Genomic DNA, 20,219 nt, shown 5'->3' with positions numbered 1-20,219 from the left:
GCTAACCCTGGGGCTCTGTGGGGCTCCCTCCGGGCACCGCCTGAGCTGGGTCGCAGGCAAGGCGTGTGGACAGGAAGGCCAGCGCAGGTTGGTGTCCGAGTCACCACTGCTTTCAAGCCCACGTCAGTGAGGAGAGGACAGGAGGCAGTTGGGGGCTCCCCAGCCCTCACCCAGGACCAGCACGAGGCTGTGCCAGGCCCTTTCCTTCTGAGTAACTCGGGGCCACCCTGACGTTTCCCTCAGGCTGTCTGATTCCTGGTCCTTCCTGGTCCCCGTCTCCGAGCATCTTCCTCTCGGGCCTGGACGGGATGGCAGCGTCCTTCATTCCTGACTTCCGCCTCATGTGGTACTTGGATGAACTCAAGAAGAACGAGTTGGTGCAGTTTAAGCAGCTGCTCAAGCAGGAGACTGTGCAACGCGGCCTCCAGCCCATTCCCTGGGCGCAGGTGAAGAAGGCCAGGCGCCAGGACCTGGCCAGCTTGATGACCCAGCGCTATGGGGAACAGCCGGCGTGGGCCCTGGCCCTCTGCATCTTCCCCAAGATCCACAGGAAGGACCTCTGTGACCAGGCCTCGAGGGAGAGCGCAGGTGAGTTGGGGGCTCCTTGGGAGAGCGCAGGGGGCTGGGGCACAGGGTGTCCAGGGCGAGCCGTGGTGGGGAGAGCTGCCCAGGCTTGGGGGGCAGCCTCATCCCCACCTCAGGGGCGGAGAGGGCAGGTGGGCGTGGTCACCGGAACCCCACCCACAGCTGGGAACTGTCCTGGGCCAGCTCCCCCGGGCAGAGGGCGGTGACTGGGCGCAGACTGCAGCAGTTGACAGCTGCTGTAGATGGCACCTGGATCCGAGGTTACCTGTCGGGTGTGGTGGGGCGCTTTGGAAGGGCCCTGAGATGCGGGTGCCCAGCGGACTTCAGTGGATGCCCTGGGGGTGCATCATTTCAGCAGGCAGGGAGCTGTGGCCCCTGGGCTGCGCGGCCCCCGACGCTCACGGTGGTGCTGCGCCCGGTCCTGCGCCTGATCCGTCTGGAGTCTCTGCGTGTTTGCGCTGCCCGGTGTCCTAGGCAGGAGGTGGTACTGGGGCCGGTGGGGTCTTTCTAGAGTCGCTGCAAGGTGCCCGGATGGGGCTCTTCACGCTGGTCCTGCACGGGTGTCCCCGAGGTCCTGGCCTCTTGGCCAGCCGCCTTCCTCAGCTCCAGCTTTCGGGCTCTGCCTGTTTAATAGTGCTTTCCGCCACTGGTGGTCTCCCCGCCTCCCCCAGGACCCGCATTGTACCCTCAGGATAAGGCTCTGTCCTTCTGCGACCTTGGTCCTTCAGGGAGCGACCTTGGTCTTGGCTGCCTTCCTCTGTGGAGTCCTTTGGAGCTCTCTCTTCCTAACCTGAGACCCGGCCCAGCCATCCCTGCTAAATTCCTTGGCATTCATTTGTGCACTTCCCGCGTTCCTGCGGCCCCCTGTGCCCTTTGAACCTCACCTGTCTACCACCTAGTGGCAGGGTCCCCTCTGATGTCACTCAGCACCCCAACCTTCCCGTGTCACCAGAGCCTGTGGCGAGTGCAGAGCAGGACCCAGCCTCAGCTCAGCCTGAAGGGATTCTAGAAGGCTCAGCCTTTTAGTTGTTTGGCTTTTGATTGGATACTTCTACCTTCTGCTCTGCCAAGGACGAGAAGGCTCACCAGGATGGAGTTGGGGTGAATCCTAGGGCCCTGTCACATCTAGAGCACAGGCTCCCTCCAGGGAGACGCAGGCTGTGCCAGTCTCTTAGACACAGCGGCCAGGCCAAGCCTTCCTCCCGTGCTAACCCTTGTTGGGCAGCACCACAGCCCAGAGGCAGGGTCCTGTCCCCACACAGAGCTCCTGCTTCCACATGGGGAGGCCCCTCCCTGGTTTGACGTGCATTCCACTCTCTTCAGTTGGAAGCCAGCAGGGCTTTGCAGTTCTGTGCTCTCCTGGCAGAGATGAACAGGTGTGTGTGTGTGTGTGGAGCTGGCCTGGCAGGCCTTTGACCCTGGGGGCTGTCTGGTTGGTGCTTTAGGCTGTGGCCACAGCCTGCAGGCCCTGAGGACACTGTTTCCCATAGGAGAGATTCGGGTTGAAGCCTTCAGGTTGTGCGGGGGTTGAACTCTGACGTGCTGTGTTCTTCTCTTGCCCCTGCTGACCAGCAAATGCCTATCGAGCTCACATACAGAAGAAGCTCATCGGCATGTGGTCCAGGGGCGCCTTCACTGAGATCCCTGGCTGCTTTGACCAGTCATTGACCTGTGAAGAGCATGCACGTCTGGAAGAGTATTTCACTCCAAGGGTACCCAGGAGGCCTCGCACGGTCGTCCTCCGCGCATTACAAAGAATGGGGAAAACGAGGTTCCTGCTGAAGGTGATGCTGGCCTGGTCAGACGGTACCCTCTATCGGGACAAATTCTCTTTCGTTTTCTACTTTTGCTGCCGAGAATTGAAGCAGCTGAGGGTGACCAGCCTGGCCGGGCTCATGTCCAGAGAAAGGCCCGATGACTCTGTCCCCTGGGCGGACGTGGTGGCCCAACCCGAGAGGATCCTGTTCATCATCGACAGCTTGGAGGAGCTGCAGTGCCCCCTGACAGAGCCCGAGTCGGAGCTGTGCCGTGACTGGAGGGAGGAGCGTTCAGTGAAGACGGTCCTGAGCAGCCTGCTGAGGAGGAAGATTCTCCCAGAGTCGGCTCTGCTCCTCGCTGCCATGCCCATGCGCCCAGAAGCTCTGGAGAGCAAGCTGGACCACCCAAACATGCAAGAGCTCAAATGCTTCCAGGACAGCCACGTGAAGCAGTACTTCTGCTGCTCGTTTGAAGACAGGGGCCGAGCCCTGGCAGCCTTCAGCTTGGTGCGAAACAACGAGCATCTCTTCACCATGTGCCACGTCCCCCTCCTCTGCTGGATGGTGTGCACCTCTCTGAAACAGGAGACGGAGCGCGGGAGGGACCTGGCAGCCACCTGCTGCAGGTCCACCTCTGTGTTCCTCTCTTTCGTGTTTCAAGCGTTCACACCCAAGGGCGCTACTCGTCCCAGCCAGCAGGGCCAAGGCCTGCTGAAGGCGCTGTGTTCCCTGGCCGCGGAGGGCATGTGGACCGACACGTGGGTGTTTGGCGAAGAGGAGCTCAGGAGGAACGGGATAGCGGACACTGACACCCCCACCTTGCTGGACCTCAGGCTCCTCCGGAAGTACAGCGAGTCGGGGAGCTCCTACTCCTTCATCCACATGTGCATGCAGGAGTTCTGTGCGGCCATGTACTACCTGCTGGACAGCCCCCGCGACCACCCCAGCCGGGCCGTGAGGCCCATAGAGGCACTGCTGCTCACGTACTTCAGGAAAGACAGAGCCAGCTGGGTGTTCCTGGGCTGCTTCCTGTTTGGCCTCCTCCATGAAAGTGAGCAGCAGAGGCTGGATGCCCTTCTTGGGATGCAGAGGTCCCGGGAGTTGGCGCCCCAGCTCCTGGGATGTCTGAGGATCCTGGCGGACATCGAGGATCCTGAGGACCAGGTGGAGTTCCTGCTGCTCTTCTATGCCCTCTTCGAGGTGCAGAGTGACGCCTTTGCCAGCCACCTGATGAGCAGCCTCCGCGAGGCCCACTTCCCCCTTCGGGAGAGGCCAGACTTGGCGGTTGCTGCCTACTGCCTAAAATACTGCTCCAGCTTGAGGGAGCTCACTGTCTCAGTCCCAGAAATCTTTCCGGAAGAGAGGGGACCAGACCCCATGTGAGTCCCTGCCGTCACTTTCTTTCCACCCTTTTTCAGAATCTGTGTGCTCACAGGGTGTTGGTGACGGGGCGTTTCACGTGGATTGGGGTCACTGCCTGCCTTTTCTGTCCAGTAGTCTTGACTCATCTTATATTTTACTGTATTTTTTTAGTGAAAAATATTTTTACTTGGGTCTGGCGTTATGGCTCAGCGGTAGAGTGCTCACCTAGCACCTCCTAAGTACATACATTAAAAGATATTTATTTTTATGTCCAACTACAACTGGAGATATTTAATGAAAATATCTTTACTTGTAGATGTTCACAGAGCTTTCTTAATCTCATTTTGACTTGGTGCTGAGCATCCAGCCCTGAGCCCCCCAGGTACAGGGCAGCGCTCCACCGCTGAGCCCCAGCCCCTGGGTCCCTTCTCCCTAGTCTTTCCCTGGTGCTCGTGGATGGGGCACGTGTGCTCATTGAGTGCACGGCAGCTCTCGTGGGGAGCCCGTGGCCTCGTCCCCGAGCCTGGCCTTTCCTAGCTGCACGGGTCTCCTCACCACAGCAGCAATAAGTACTGAACTGAGGGACGAGGCCAGGCTCCCTGGGATGCGTTCCCTTCCCTTCCCTTCCCTTCCCGGCCCTTGGCAGGCTTCACCCTTGGGTCACTCCCTGGGACCGGGCTCCAGATCCCCGTCCTCCCAGCTGAGACTAGTGCTGTTGTGTTCTGAAACTCCTGGTTGACTCCGTCGGCCACCAGGTGGACCCTCCTACCGTGGTGCTGCAGGAGGAAACGGGACAGACAGTTCACGTCAGCCCACCAAGATGGCAGGGTCAGGATGGGGCAAGGGCCAAGTTGGAGGCCAGGAGATCTGGCTGGAGGCTGGCTCTGGCCTCCTGCCTCCTCTTTCCTCTAGACAGCCTCCACTGGTAACAAGGGAGGGTCTCCAGCCCCAGGACCTCGGTGGCCTGGGTGGGCTATGGCCTTGCTGTGGGGCTGTCCTGAGCCGGAGGATGCTCAGAGGCATCCCTGGCCCTGCCCTCTGGTGTCAGGAGCCCCGGCCCTTGGGCAGTACAGGCCTGAAAGGCTGCAGCGTGGCCCAGGGTCCTGGCCGAGAAGTGACGCAAGAGGAGAGCTGACCTCGTTCTCCCCGTCTTGGGGGTCCAAGCAGCTGACACTGTGCTCAGAGGCTGTGACTGCCTTGAGCTGACCTCTGTGGAGAACCTCTCGTCTCTCCTGTTACAGGTCGAGCCGTACTCTCCTCTGGTGGCGCCAGATCTGCTCTGTGCTCACCGCCAATGAGCACCTCCAGAAACTCCGGGTGGTGGACAGCGTCCTCGGCAAGTGGACGCTGCTGATCCTGTGTTGTCAGCTGCGACAGTCCACGTGCCCCGTGCAGAGACTCGAGTGAGTTGAAGATGGGCCTGGGGCGTGGAGACTGCTGACCTCCCTGCCAGCCTGAGGTAGAGGCTGGACCCCAGGGAGGTGTCTCAAGCCCAGCGCCCCTGCTGCCCGGGAAGCTCTTCCTCGGTGGTCGGCCTGGGCCTGATTGTGGGGTCCCAGAGGCACCCTGGGCTCTGCTTCCTCTAGAAGAAAGGAGGACCCCATGGCTTCCTCTAGTTCTGCCAACCACACCGTCTCCAAACGTGGCCTTTGGGGGTAAACCCACCCAGGCAATGGGGTCGTGGAAGTGGCCCGTGGGTCATTTATGGCGCAGAGGTGACCACAGCAGGCGTTCACGCTGTGCTGCTGGAGATGGGTGGACCACAATCATCCAGAGTCACCTTGGCTTTTGCAGGACAAGAAAAGTCTGCTTTTCCTGTGAGACCGGGATTTTCTTTGAGGTGTTCACCAGTAACCCCAACCTGCAACACCTGAGCATGACCTCCACCCGGCTCCCCCACGATGAGGTCTTGCTCCTCTGCAGGGCCTTGAGCAACCCAGTGTGCAACCTTCAGGAGCTGCTGTGAGTGCTGCCCGCCAGCCTCGGGGTGGGTTCCAGAGAGGACTGGGCTGCGTTCACGTGGGCATCTCTGTCCTACTTCCTGCCCCTTGGGTACAGAGGTCTGGTCTCCAGAAAGCGAGACCAGGATAGGGACGTTAGTTTTACATCGATACGGGCGCTGTGCAAAACCCCAGTTCAGCTGTGGCAGAGTCTGGTGCACAACGTAACCCAGGAGAAGTGCTTCAGGTGTTGGTGGCTCAGTTTGGGGAGAGAGGGACACTGGAACATTTAGGGCAGGACCCCCTAAGGCCTGAGAAGTGGAAATTTTCCTTAATGGACAAGAAACCTTTGGTTACATTCCCCGATCCCATGGGATTGGCCTACAAGCCCAGGTAACATTTTGGACAAATTTCCAATATTGTTGGTGGAAAGAGTCTAACTCAGGAGTGGACCACAGGGTTTCATTCTGAGGTTTCAAGATGGGACACTGTGGTGTTAGAGGCCTGGTGGTGCTCACCTCTGGTGAAGGGCGGAGGCAGGAGAGGCTGGGTGCAGGCTTCGCGATGTGCGAGCCGTCTGGTTGGCACACAGCCCGGTTCTGAACGGTCTCGGGGACCACCTCTTGTTTCCGTGCTCCCCTGTGTGTTTTGTGTTGCCTGCGAGAGACCATCGCCTAACCCAAGGTCTCAGATCATTTTCTGAACTTGTTCATTGTTAGGAAGTTTGGTCTAATATGTTCTCCTTGTTGATGAGCTTTTACTTTTAGGTGGCGCTGAGATTCAAACCCAGAACCTCACACATGATAGGCAAAGGCTCTACCCCTGAGCTGCAACCCCAGCCCTATCATTTAGACTCTGAGGTTTCAATCTGTGATCCATTTTGAATTAATTTGGAGGTATGGTATGATGTGGGCCAAATGCTATTGTTTTCACTTCTTGAAAATATCTTGAAGCCACAGGCATCTTTAGACCCAGGAGCTGCGGCAGAATCACCCTGGAGAAATGTCAGGGCTGTGGTCAGAGGCTTGGCGGTCATACCTGCATTGACGTGCACCTGTGTAGGCTGTGCATATGTCCATTCTGTCATCCGGGGGCTTAGCGCATGTGTGTGCCCACGCGCAGGGACAGCCCCTGAGATGGGAGTCACGACTACAGGCAGAGACCCCACCTCAGGCTTAACTCTTCCGTGGGATGCTGTCTAGGAGGCGTCACCTATGCTGGGGAGGAGTGTCACACTCTCCCTGAGCAACGCCAACCCCACCCTAGTGGGGCACTAGTTGGAAAGGGGTCCTGCTGGGGACAGCATCCTGAGTCCTCCAGGAAGACTGCCTGGTGTGGTGGGGGCACAGGCTGGGGAGCAGGAGGGGCCTCGCAGGACACGGATCCTGTGTGGGGCTGCCCTGGGGTCGGGGAAGTGACTTGGCGTGGGTAAGCACAGAGTGACTGAGTCTGGGCCGAGCTGTGCAGACTGTGGGTTGGGGGGTGATGACAGGATTCCCCAGGAGGCTCAGTGAAGGACAGGCCCTCACAGGACTAGCACCAGGGGCCAGTCCAGGCAGGGAAGCCCAGAGCATGTGGTGTCCCCTCCCTGCAGGCTTAAGGACTCGGGCCTCTCCGCTACGGATTGCAAGGCCTTGGCCTCGATGCTGGCGACAAACAGGAAGCTGACGCTGCTGGACCTCAGTGATAACAAGCTGGCAGAGGGTGTGTCCACACTGTGCGCGGCCTTGCGCCACCCAGACTGCACCCTGCAGACACTGGTGTAAGTGGACTGGGGTGGGCAAGGGGCACGCAGGATCCCGGGTCGCTGCGCTCTGTCCCCCAGCTGAGACCGCAGCAGCCCTGGCAGCAGCTGAGGATCCACGGCTCGAGGTCCAGCCCCGGGTCTGCTGCTCTCCATCACTCACTGGGCCTCCCGGCTGCGGGCTGCCCCTCTGTGAACGGGCGCAGAAGTGGCCTCTGTGGGGACCCCGCTGCCACCTCTGCTCTGTTCTTTCCTGTACCCCTGGCTCTCCCAACGTGGCAGAGCGTTCCTTGTAAGAAGCCATTAGAACCTGCTAGGATTCTCGGGAGAACCGGACAAGCTGCGGATGTGGTACCTGAGATGACCCATGCACGTCACCCTGCACGTCACCCGTGCTCTGGGCAACAGCCTCAGGGGGCAGCAGGCTTGTCCCAGGACGGGGTGAGATGCAGAGTCAGAACTAGAACTGACAGACTCTGGGCATCTGAGCTGTGCCTCTCACCCCTGGTTTTGTCATGAGGCTCTGTGTCGGTTTGGTTCCTCCTGCCGGTCTCATGTGGGTAAGGAGCAGTCAAAGGGGAGATTGGGTCCCACTGAGTTCGTACACAGGGCCACAGAAAGACCACCTTGAGCGTGCAGGTGAGCCATCCTTGGGCCCTCGGCCCTCACGTGACCTGCTGTCCCCTGCTTCCCCCCAGGATGGCCGGCTGCCAGATCTGTGAGCACTGCTGCCCACACCTCTCTGAGGTTCTCCTGAGCAACGCAAACCTGAGCCACCTGGACCTCAGCAGAAACGCCCTGATGGACGAGGGAGTGGCACAGCTGTGTGAGGCCCTGCGACAGCCCACCTGCAGCCTGCAGACACTGTGGTAGGCCGTGGAGGTGGCCTGGTGACCAGGCCCTGCCCCAGGCTGGGGAGGCACCCTCCTCAGGAAGGACAGTGTCTGTGCCTTTCCCAGGGAGGCTGAAGGCGTCAGGCGGAGGTTCGGGTAGAGATGTTCCTGTGAAGCACAGATGCACATGTTGGGGCAGGTCCTTCAGGGGCGTAGGGATGGTGACCCAGGAAGGGCCCTGTGGTGGGCAGAGCATCGGCCTCGATGACTGGCATGTGTGCTCAAGGTGAACCTGTGTCATCAGGAGGGAAAACAGAGCCCACCCTCCAGGGGAAACGTGGCGATGGGGACCCCAGCATCCGTGTGAGGATTCGGGCTGATACAGCCAAGGAGCTTCCTGACAGAATCCCGGGAAGCGGGAGGGTCAGCGCGTCCCGATCAGGTGCCTCCCTGAGAATTCCAGGCTCCAGGGAGTTAGGGGGAGGTTTCACCTGATCCCTTAGGAAATCTGAGCGTGAACCTCGTGGTCCTGGCTGCAGGGACGTTAGACGCCGTCGTACAAGAGCAGGAGAAGCGATCTCCTTCCTGCAGAGGTGGGTTAAGCTGCCGGTCAGTCTCTGAAAGAAGCCCACTCAAATGTCAGCACAATATTTAAAAATGGAAGAGGAATAAGCCTGAGTTGTAGTCTAAGTGCAGGTCACGTGAGGTTCTCCCCAGATCCTTCAGACTGGATTCAGAAACAAGAATCCCAAACTAGTGTCGGCCAGACCCCCGGAAAAATCCATGGAACAATCCTCTGTGGGGGCAGATGATGGAGGACATGAGCCGTGACCTTGACATACTCCAAATGGATCTTCCAAGGTCAATACATTCAACCCACTGAAAAGAACCTAAGCTCCAAGGAGATAAGGAACAGAGGCAAGAAGACAAGAGAGAGGCCCCCCAACCTCAGACTCGTGGGTCAAACCGTTGTGTGTTCTGCTTCAACAAAAGAACACCTTTCAGCTCTCAGGAACAGGGACCCCGTGGAAGCAGCAGATAATGGATCACCTAGAGATGAGGGTCAGTGTTCACCTCATAGATGATTTGCACAGTGGGTTAGAACTAATGGAAGAAAACGAGTGGCCAAAGATGGAGCACACTTGTGCGAGAGGTACCGGGGACTGAACCCAGGGGTGCTCAGCCACGGAACTACACCCCAGTCCTCTTCTCAAACTTGTCCTTGACCTAGAACTGGGACTTTCTAAATTGACGAGGGTCTTGCCAAATAGACGAGGCTGGCCTCAAACTTGGGATCTTCCTGCCTTGGTCTCCCAGAGCACTAGGGTTACAGGCGTGAGCCAGTGTGCCCAGCTCAACATTGTCTCAATTGCCAAACCACAGAGATGCAGGGAACAGGAGAGAAGTAAAGAAACAGATGGCACCGACAGCCGAAAGGGCCAGAAGAGTGCAAGTTCGTTGCTCCTCTCTGCAGAGGGCCACTTGCATCCACCTTCTCCCGCAGAGTGTGGTGCCGGCCCTGCATGCTGTGTGAAATGTTGGAGTTGCAGTACACAAAGGTGAAACTGAGCAGGGAAGTTTAATCAGTTTACTGGCTGGATCACGTGGTGGCACACTCTCGTCATCCAAGCGGCTCAGGAGGCTGAGGCTCGAGGATCAGGAGTTGATCAGCAAGTGAGCGAGGCCTTAAGCAACTGGGTGAGACCCCGTCTCTAAATAAGAAGGGCTGGGGAAGTGGCTGAGTGGTTAACTACTTGAAGGTTCAGTGTCAAGTCCCAAACCAGTTAATAATACAGCTTACTTACCCGTGTATCAAGTGCTATGGCTCCAGTATGTAATCGGCAGAAGAATTCGTGAGGCACTGTACATTCTGTCCTGAGACTCTTTACCTGGCTTACACTCTGGCGCATCTCGGGACAGAGGAGCCGCCGTCCAGTGCTCGGGGATTCCTGTGGCTGCAGGGAGCACTGCAGGTCTTCACCAAGGGGAAGAGATCCTACACCTGCCGGGGGTGACCTGACGGGGTGTTGTGGGCACCTTAGCACCAGGAACCTGACAGATTGTTCCAGACTCGGTCAGCTTCTGGAAGAGCATGACTTGAAGAAAACTCAAGGAGAAAACCGTGAACGCTTCCAAACCACGCGCACAATGAGATCCGCCGCCCTGTGTGGCTTAGAAAGAAGCCTGCGCCAGCGAGTCTCACTAAACCCTCAGGGAAGAGCAGTTTTGTCAGAGTCTTTGCAGACGGCAAAGAGAAGAGAGCCCCACGCGGACACTGGAGGACACGGTAGTCTTGATAGCAGCGACAGCTGGACGGTGGGAAAGGACAAGTGCTGTGTAGTGCCCTTCGTGAAATGCAGAGGCACTAAGGAGCCCGGCAGCAAGCGAATTCCAAAACTCTGTTGAGGGAATTCACCCTGATTTGTCCTAGCATCAGAAAGGACAGGGGGAGGGTGGGGCTCGCAGACAGAGCTTAGGCTGGGCAGCTGCGGGGCCCTGGGCCCTTCCCCGCCTCCCAAAGGAGATGCTTAGAAAAAGGTCAGTGCGGCAACTCTCTATACGAACTGGTTAAAAGTAAAAATCTGCCTAAAAGGTATAGTCGGCATTCAGATCTATCCCTTTGGTATAACTCTTGGAAAATTATGAATGTTAGGAACTTCCTCGACCCGGTGAAGAAGAGGTTGATAATGAAATCTCACCGTGTAGGTCCTCGCGGCACTGGCTGTGGTACTTGGCCTCTGTCCTGATGCCTCTTGAATGTTGCAGTGCACCCCCTGAGAGCAGTACAGCTGTCCCCAGGGCCCCAGGCTTCGGTCACCTCCAAACCTAGTGTCTGCTTCTTGGTTCTTCCAAGACGGGGACCATCACACGCTCCTTCCAGGACACGGTTGTAACGCTTCTTAGTTCTGGTTCTCCTCTCCCTGCGCCTAGTCTACACTGAGCCGTTTGGGCCTCCTCCAGGCCCGGGATAACAGGTCTCTGTGTTGGCTGTTGCCATACAGTTTGCAGAGGTGCGGGATCACGATGAGGATCTGTCAGGACCTGGCTCTCGTCCTTGAGAGCAGCCCAAACCTGAGAAGCCTGGATGTCGGGGGCAACAACATAGGAGATGTCGGCCTGGCGTTCCTGAGCGGAGGTGTGCTGCACCCCCACTGCGGCTTAAAGGAACTCAGGTGGGTGCTGGGAAGCGGCGGGTGCATCCTCACGGTGGCAGAAGGACAGGCTGATGGGCAGGAGGAGACGGTGAGGGCAGCCGCACCTGGCTGCTGCTGCACACCCATCCACCCCACTGCCCGAGGCTGCCTGAGCGCTCACTGCTGGCTGATCCTGGCTGGGAATGGCTGGTCTCGCCCTGGGCTGGTCGGGCAGGCTGGCTGGCAGCTGGGGACGACAGTGAGGCAGCCCTCGCCTCATTTAATGCTTAGTCCAGCTTCTGACACAGCATCTGCATGTGTTCATCAGGCTCTGCTAGCAAAGTGCCACAGACCAAGAGATGGAGATGCCCTGAGCGCAGGTGGCTGGGTTCTGGAGGCCCCTGGAGGCCGGAAGTCCAGCTCAAGGTGCCCAGGGCTGGTTCCTTCTCAGGGTCTGCAGGGAGGACGGCTCCAGGCTGCTCCTTGGCTCCCGGTGCCGCCGCCTCCTCCCTGTCCTCAGTCTTCCCTCTAGGCCTGTGTGCGCCTGGACTTCCTGTTCCAGCGGGGACACCAGTTAGAGCCCATTGGGGTCCACCCTCAGTGCCTCCACAAAGACTGTCTCCAAGTGCAGTCACACTTGGGGCTGGGGTTTCAACACGGCCCTCTGAGGGGACAGAGTGCAGCCCTGAGCAGCGCCTTGGGGGTTCCACGAGATCAGAAAGTGTACCAGGCTGGTGTGTTGGGTCCCCCCTGTCCTCCCAGTGCCTAGGGAGCCTGAGGCAGGAGGATGACAAGTTCAAGGCCAGCCTCAGCAACTCTGGAGAAGTTCTCTCCAAGTAGAAGGGGCGGGGGATGTTGGGCAGTGGTAGAGCGACCCTGGGTTGGAGAACCAGTGCCAAAGGAAGAGAAACCGAGCAGGCATCTGAGGGGAGGCCCAGAACTGCAGAACCTGGCTTCCAGGGTGCCCGGCTACTATTCAGAGTGAGGTTCCCAGCCCTGGTCCCTGTCCAAGGGCCGGGGAAAGGACTCCATCACAGAGGAAGGCGATGCCCAGGGGCTGCCAAGTGAGCCTGGGCGGTCTGGCTGGAACCACCCAGGGCTGCTCCTCGCATCCTCTCTGTTGCAGCCTGGATTCCTGCCAATTGACCAGAGAAGGCGGTAAGATCCTGGCTTCCATCGTCGCCTTCAGTAAGAGTCTGAATGAACTGGACCTCAGGGGCAACCCCCTGGACAACAGCACCATTCGACTGTTGTGCTTGGCCACGTCACTGCCCGGGCGAGTCCTGCGGAAGCTCAGGTGAGCTGCATGTCGTCTGTGTGGGCTCCCCTGTGCAGCTGCTGGGTACAGGCTCACTGCTGCCACATGCAAGTGAAGCTCCTGCCCAGGTGTCGCAGGAACACAAGGGTGAGTTTAAAATCCGTTCCCAGCAGCAGGTGGGAGGTGGGAGCCCGTAAAGGGACTTGGCACCGTAACACAAGTCGCACACATTACATTTGTAGATAAAACGTACATTCATGCGGACGGGGGTGACCTACAATTCTTTGGCTTTACAGTGGTGCAAAGAGGCACCCGTGCACACGGTTCCCCCTCTCAGTGCAGAGTTCAGCAGTGTGTGAGGTGTCCTGTGCGCCATTACCCAGGAAGCTGGGTGCTGGGTGATTGCCCAGCCGTAGGTGAGGTAGGTGGAGCTGTGGGGCTCAGTCGGTCAGGCTGTGAGGGGTGTGTGTGTGTGTGTGTGTGTGTGTGTGTGTGTGTGTGTCTGACAACGTCTTCAGCCTGCCGTGGGGCCATAGCCTTTTCGCTGCTGTGATTAGAACGCCTGACAGAACAACCGCAGAGGAGGAAAAGTCCATTTGGGGGCTCACGGTTGCAGGGGTCTCAGTCCCTAGAAGGCCAGCTCCCTTCGTCGGGGCTCGAGGTGAGGCAGGGCGTCATGGTGGAGGAAAGTGGCCGAGGGAAGCCCCGCACGTCAGGGTGACCAGGAGGCAGAGACGCCCCTCTCCAGACACAAACATCTACCCCAAAGGCAGGACCCCGAAGGCCACCTCCTCCAGCCCCACCCTTGGCCTCCAGTCACCACTCTGCCAACCCCGTGGGGGTGAATTCACTGAGTGGGTTGGGGCTCCCACAAGCCAATCATTTCTCCTCTAATCCTTGCATTGTGTCACCCGTGAGCTTCTGGGGGACACCTCACATCCGAACCCTACACACTGGCTAATCAGAATGCCATCCCACCGTGACCTGAGAAGGATCTGTATTTACAAACAGAACTTCATATTTGGAAACATTATATTTATAAGTTATGTTCATATAGACCTAAATGATACAAAGGTGTAATGCATATTGACTTGTGACATTGACGGTTATAAATACATCATTCCCATGACACTATATAATTTACTCCTAAACACATTATGAAACAGTGTAATGGGATACACCATTTACACATCACTCTTCTCCACCCTCAGGACCACAGCAATCCCAGGCAGCTATCGGCCCCCGGCTTCTAGGAAGGAGCCCGTTGACTTAAAACTGTAACCCCCCGCCCCAGTGCGCAGTGCTCCTCCTGTGAGGACCTGGTGCGTAGTGTGCAGTCTACCCTCGCACTGTGGGGGGACCCTTGGGTGCCGGGCCCGTGGCTTTCCCTCTGGACGTTGGCTAGCCGTTCAGAGTGTCGAGTGCGGGGGGGCCGATGTCGATGGTGGACCGACTTGGCTGTGTGTCCTGAGCCTTGGGGGTCTGCGTCTCAGTTCTGGCCCCATGTGTCCAGCTCGAGGCCTGGGCAAGACTCTTGTCCTCTCCAATTACCATCTTCTCTCTGCCAAGTAGCAGTAATGGCACGAGGCGGGGATCGAGGATGTGCATCCAGTGACACAAGTACGTTGGAACTAAATGGCCAGCACTGCTCTCTTCCACTCCCTGGAGCGTCTTGCCAAGATGCGCATTGAGGGGACAGTACATGGGGACAGGTTCACGCCAGGGAGTGGCATACGAGGCATCTCAAACAGGAGACACGTGTATCCACAGAAGAAACAGGACACAGGGGCCCCGAGCCTGTCATATCCGAGTCAGTGTGTCGTAGGGTGCAGGTGGGGCCCAGAGAATCACTGGGCCTCGGGTCCTGCCTGCACCGCGTCTGGTCACTGGCTCAGAGCTGACGAGGTTCAGCGTCTTGCTCACCAGTCGTGGGGATTGCTGTCCTCGGGGTGGCTGTGAAAATGGAACAAGATGTGGTGGGACACCCAGGCCACAGAAATTATTACCATTTTGTCTCTTTAAAGCATAACTCCAAATCCATTGGCTTCTCGCCCCCAAACCCCGGGTCTGTGTGTGCCTGTGTGTACGTGTGGGTGTGCACGCGTGTCCGTGTACTGGGGCTTCCAACAGCAGCTCTGGTCAGTGGCGTCTAACTGGCAGTTTGAGATCGGATGTGGTCCGTTTGGAGAGTTGACGTCACAGAAATTGGCCAAGCGACAACTGGGGTTTGGGAGGGTGGAGTCCAGGAGTTGAACACTCACCAGCCACCTCCTCTCATCACGGGGCGTCTGTCCCTTGGAGCCTCGCCAGGATCTCTGCGCTCTGCCTGGAGGAAATTGGGGACAAAGGTGAGATTTTCAGTGTGACTGACACAGGGCTCTTTTCTGTTCTGCAGAGTGAGCAGGGCTTCAACAGAGGAAGGTTTCTGGTTCGACTTGAGACAGGAAAACCCACTTCCCTGCGAGATCTCCATGGATTAGTGACGGAGCACCCATGGGGAACCAGGCTGCAAGCCCATCCCCGCCACCCTGATTCCCGCCCCCTCCTGGGGACAAGTGCAGGGGACAGGGGGACTTGGCACAGAGGTGTCCCCTCCCTGAGGCACTGAGCTCCTTCCCTTGTGTCCTGCAGGGTACGATCTTTAATTTGTTCTGTGGCCTTGGAGAAGAGCTGAAAGGGTAGAAGATTTAGTGAGAGGGTCTGTCTCCAAGGACATTTTCAAAACCCAATAAACTATCCTATCTTAAAGCACTTGGGAAACCCTGAGATGGAATTTGTGACTGCTGAATGACAAGCAGGAGCGCGGGTTACACATGGCCGCCTCTCAGGTGACTTGGGAAGGCGCTGGCCACACCGACCGCCTTCCCGACAGTTCTTCCTGGGGTCTAGGGGCTCTTTTCTTCTCTCTCCTGACAAAGCCTTTCTGAAAACACCTTTCCACACAGTCCTTCCACCTCACACTACAAGTAGAGGCAAACCAACCCGTCCCTCCCTGTCCCTGAGCCTCAGGCAGCCCTGTCGTGAGATGGGTGCACAGCCTCCAGCACCTGTCCTGTGCTCAGCTGCGTCCATCAGTGACCGCACTGAGCTTTTCATGCCTTACCAAGACCACGCTGTGGACACGATGCTGCAAGCCCCCTTCACTGTTAGTGTATCCTGTGAGCACAGCTGTGCATTCAGAATGGTGCACCCCTGTCCTCCCAGGGACTCGGGAAGTGAGGCCAGAGGCTGCAGAGTTCAAGGCCAGCCCCAGCAGGTTGGCAAGACCCTGTCTCAACAACAACAAGGGATGTTGTGCATATTTTCCACAATAAAGGGGGGAGAACACCAAGGACTCCCCACCCCAGGGTGACAGGTGACAGGAACCTGTTCTCCCATCTCCCTTAACTGTTCCTGGAGTGCCTGTTCTACCCTGGGGCACAGTGACCCCCTCTGTCCCAACAGGCCCTTCCCCAGCTGGAGGTCAGGGGGAAAGCAGGAGGGCAGTGCTGACCACGGAGCTCCTGAGCCTCAAACATCCACCCTCCCAGCAGCGAGTCCCAAGAGGGAGACCGTGACCACCTGGAGAGCTATGTGCACAGGTGCCCGCCCCCCAGCAGGCCTTGCGTGTGACTTAGTTCCTGCAAAGGCTGAGGGGTGAGGAGAATGTCCCTGGGTGTGAGAAGATGAGCTTGGAGGGCCCGGGTGACGGGCGAAGCCCAGGAGCTGTGGCCCTGGTGGGTGCGGTCCTGGGCTGGCCCTCCCCAGCACAGCTCTTGTTATTCCTGGAATTCCACCCCCAGGTTTCTAGCTAGAACTCTGCCCCAGGAAACTCTAAAAGGGAATAAAATTGGAATAACAGAACATATTTCATTCATCCCAAAGAAAGCCATCCTACAAGTTCCAGTGTCCTCCTTGATAGGAAGAAACCAATCCCCAATTCACACGTCTCCCTAAGAGGACACGCCAAGCCATCCTGATCAGAAAGAAGGAAGCCCCGACAGCCGGCAGCAGCTGGCTTCAGAGCAGCCCAGAACAGTGGTTGGCCAAGTGCTGGTGCCGCAGGGAACAGACCTGAGGACCAGGGAACAGAAGAGGGCCCCTGAGGTGCAGGCACCTGCACAACCAGTTTCCAACATGTCAGGAGCAGAGTGGGGCGGGGGCAGCCTCTGCCAGAAAGGCTGCTGGGGACAGGAAGGAAGTGAGACCCTCAGCTCCCACCGAGGAGACGAATCGGCTCAGTGTGGAGGAAGGCATCAATGGAAGGCCCACAGCTGACACTTGTAGAGGCACATGCAGGGCCAAGCGCCTGACATCAGTCTGGGCAGAAAGTGAGGCCCTAATGGGCCCTAGGAAGGAAACTCTCTGCCAGGGTGAGAGGGAAGAAGGTGGCTGTCCCCTGCCCCCGGACACTCAGTGCTCCCACCTGTGCAGCCCAGCAGCTGCCACCCCACCCTCCCCTGGGCTTCTAGTTACCTGTGGGCAGGTAGGCGGGCTCTCACGTCCACAGTGCACAGAGCTGGACAGCCAGGATCAACTCTCCTTGGTGCAGAGCACGTCACACAGGGCGCTTGAGGTGACACAGAAGCAGGGACCAGGAAAGGGACTTGAGGACAGTCTCCCATGGAGCCCAGCAAGGTGGAGGCCCCCAGGGGTCCCCAGCACAGCAGTGCAAGAGCCCTGGAAGGCTAGACTCTGGGCAGTCGTGGCCCAGGAGGCTGTAGCTCCTGCAGAGAGCAGGGGGGCGGGCAGCAAACTCCTGATCCTGGTGCAGACTCTGGCGGGACCAGGCAGGCAGAGGGTGTCCAGGGAGCCCTGACCACCACCTCTCCAACTGCCAGAGAGCTCTCACAGCCCACGCAGGAGGCTGGGAAGAACGCAGGCCTGAAATGGTGGAGGCCACTTAGAGTGACTGCTTCCGCAGGAGAACCCCAGGGAAGTGCCCATCGCAGACAGGAGACTTCAGGAACCAGCCAGGGCAGCTCCAGCCACACCTGCTCAGACACAGCGCAGGCCACAGAGAGTGTGTCAGCCACATGCACCAGGACTTCACGTTTAAGGAATGGCTTTCAGTTGGCAGTCAGAGAGCCACCAGAGAAAGGTGTGAGGAGTGGAAAGGGACAGGGAAACCCGTCACAGATGATCTGACTGCAGAGCTGCAAACCCACAAGTCTCCCTAGAAAACCACCCTGACAATAAGAGAGTGGGCACACACCGCGGCCGGCCAGAGAGCCCCTGACAATGCACAGAGGTCAAAATGCAAATGGAATGAGAAGCAACTACAGAAAAGGCGCCTTAGCCCAGGAAGGAGAAGGGAAGAAAAGGAAGTGCTTCCTTTTAACTCAACCATAAGGAATCCTCAGGTGAGAAAAGCAGGCAGTTCCTTCCCGCAGGACCTAGAAGGAGAATTGACCCATTAAGGAAAGAGCCCCGCTCCCGCGTGGAAGGCGCCCACCAAGGCGGGCGGCTTCTGTCCATCAGGAACCTGGAGCTGAGACTCGCGCCCCAGAATGCCACTTGACCACTCCACAGGCATCTCCAGGAACATGCTGGAAGGAAGAGGAAGGAGGAGGAGGAGACCCTGCAGACACTGGGGCCCCTAAAGCCTCCTCCTGAGGGTAAAGGCCTGACAGAGGCACAGACAGGCAGACAGGCGGCCTAGGAGCCAGGCGCAGGATCAGTCCCATGCCCATCTGACAACAGGGCGTCGCTGGCTGGTGGAGGGACTGTCAATAAGTGTCGTGGCCCAGGTCTGTTTCCCACGGCATCCACAGGACCATCTCCACGTGGTCAGAGGCGCAAATGCAGAAAGGAGTTGGAACCCCAGAAGCCCCAGGAGGAAACGCCTTAGTGTCTCTACAACCAGGCCCTGGAGAGGACGTCCCTACCCAAGATCAAACTTCAAAAGCAACAGAGGAAAGAAAATCATAAAGGTTTTTGAAACCATCTCTATTTCTAAAAAATACTTTAGGCAAAGCAAAGGCCACATGACAAGCTGGGAACTCTGTTTCTCTGTCTGATTCATGAGGAGCTCGTCAGTGCTGAGGAAAAACTGAAATGGACTAGAGAAAGCAACCTTCCAAGACCTGGGGACCTTGAAGTGCTAATTAGAGAGTCACAGGTCCCATTTCTTAATTATGCAAAAGGGAGAAGCCCTCTGCCTTTGACTCTGTTGGTGGGGCTTTGAGCAAACACAGCTGTCAGCGGGGCCGCTGGGGTGCAGGATGGCGGGTCCCTGTGGGGAAAGGTACACGTCCTTAGGATACTTGGGGAGTCCCTTCCCTGGCTTGAGGCCTAAGGTGAGGGCAGGGCAGGGCACTGACCTGCTAATGCCAGGTGACCGTGAGCCAGGGAGGTGGAAAGGCCAGATCTTGCTGGGGCTGAAGCTGCAGGAGGGTAAGGGCGTCCCTGGGGCGAGGGTTGCAATGCTGCTGGGCCCCCAGGCCAGGTCTCCTCTGCTGGGCCCCGTCCTTCAGGGCAGGGTGGGTAAGGGAACGTGGGCGGAGGACAGCTGAGATAGGCCTTAGGGAAGAGGGAGTACCCTGCTCTGGGTGCTGCCCTCCCTGGAAGCGCACCTCTCCCTGAGGATGACCTGGGCACTGATGCCCTCTGCTGGGTTAGGTGGGGGTCTCCCCAGCCCTGCAGCTGGGGCATGGCCTCAGTGGGCAGGGGCCCAGCTCCCCGCGTGAACGTGGAAGTGTTCAGGGAGCTGCAGTCCAGTCTCCAGGCTGCCCCCTTCCTCCCCTAGCCGCTCCACCCAGCAGTTGAGAGCGTTTTGTTTTCCAGCGCCCAGGCTTCTGGGTGGTCCTCCCATGGACTGAGGGAGGGGAAACTCGGGAATTTGGGGCTGCAGTTATGATGTGACCTTTTTAACTGATGAGGACGCATTTCTCCTCCTCCGCACCCCGTCAGCCTTTGCTGTGTCCCCCTAGGAAGGCACCTACTCGCTGGCTCCCGCTGGCCTGCTGTGCGCCATCCAGGGCCTGACCCTCGGTGGTCTCTGACATCAGTCTCCCATTGTGGGCGATGGTGAGGTGGTGCTGGTCATTGGGTGAGGTGGCCTCCACTGTCGTGATTTCTAATCCTGGGCCGCCCTCAGTGTTCACTGAGAGGACAGTGTGGAGGGCTGCCCTCTGCAGGTGTCCCTCAGTCCCCATCAGGTGTCTCTGTGCCCTGGTCCTCTGCACCTGGGTGGGTGCCAGCCGCACTGAGCCTCCTGTGCTGAGGGCAGGGTGGGTGCTGGAGGCAGCCCACCTGCACTGAGGGCTCCAGGCCCTGTAGGGTCCCTCTGCTTTGAGCAGGGCTGTGTCTAATGATGCCAGGGCTTAAGCAGGGTGGTGTCCCCAGCATCCCGAGCAGATGGCACTTGTTTGCTCTTGCACCAGTGGCGGGCCCTCTTCCTGCGTCCATAGGGACATGGGGACAGTCAGGCAGGACAGAGCAGCTGGACACGTCAAGCACAGCACATCACTGTGGCCTTGGGTACCACGTCGTCAGTGGTGTTCGTGTGCATCGAAAGTCCCGGACCAGCTGGACACTGTGGCCCAGGCCTGTGATCCCACCAGCTTGGGAGGCTGAGGCAGGAGGACCGCGAGTTCAAAGCCAGGCTTAGAGACTTGGCGAGGCC

General features: G+C 58.3%; 1 protein-coding gene across 1 annotated transcript; it reads left to right on the top strand.

Moving 5' to 3' along the window:
• The first annotated feature begins 308 nt into the window (after window positions 1–308).
• On the top strand, window positions 309–15,364 carry Nlrp4 (NLR family pyrin domain containing 4). Its single transcript, XM_048791477.1, has 10 exons — window positions 309–588; window positions 1,675–1,680; window positions 2,158–3,721; window positions 4,946–5,107; window positions 5,499–5,666; window positions 7,239–7,406; window positions 8,087–8,257; window positions 11,224–11,394; window positions 12,482–12,652; window positions 15,009–15,364. Exons 1-10 carry the CDS (start codon window positions 309–311, stop codon window positions 15,091–15,093), a joined length of 2,946 nt encoding a protein of 981 aa, XP_048647434.1. The 3' UTR covers window positions 15,094–15,364.
• Window positions 15,365–20,219: the final 4,855 nt, after the last annotated feature.

This window comes from Marmota marmota, unplaced genomic scaffold, assembly GCF_001458135.2.
Source record: "Marmota marmota marmota unplaced genomic scaffold, marMar, whole genome shotgun sequence".
Lineage (NCBI taxonomy): Eukaryota > Metazoa > Chordata > Mammalia > Rodentia > Sciuridae > Marmota > Marmota marmota.
The sequence above is the reverse complement of the archived record's forward strand: the minus strand, read 5'-3'. Positions and strand labels throughout refer to the sequence as shown.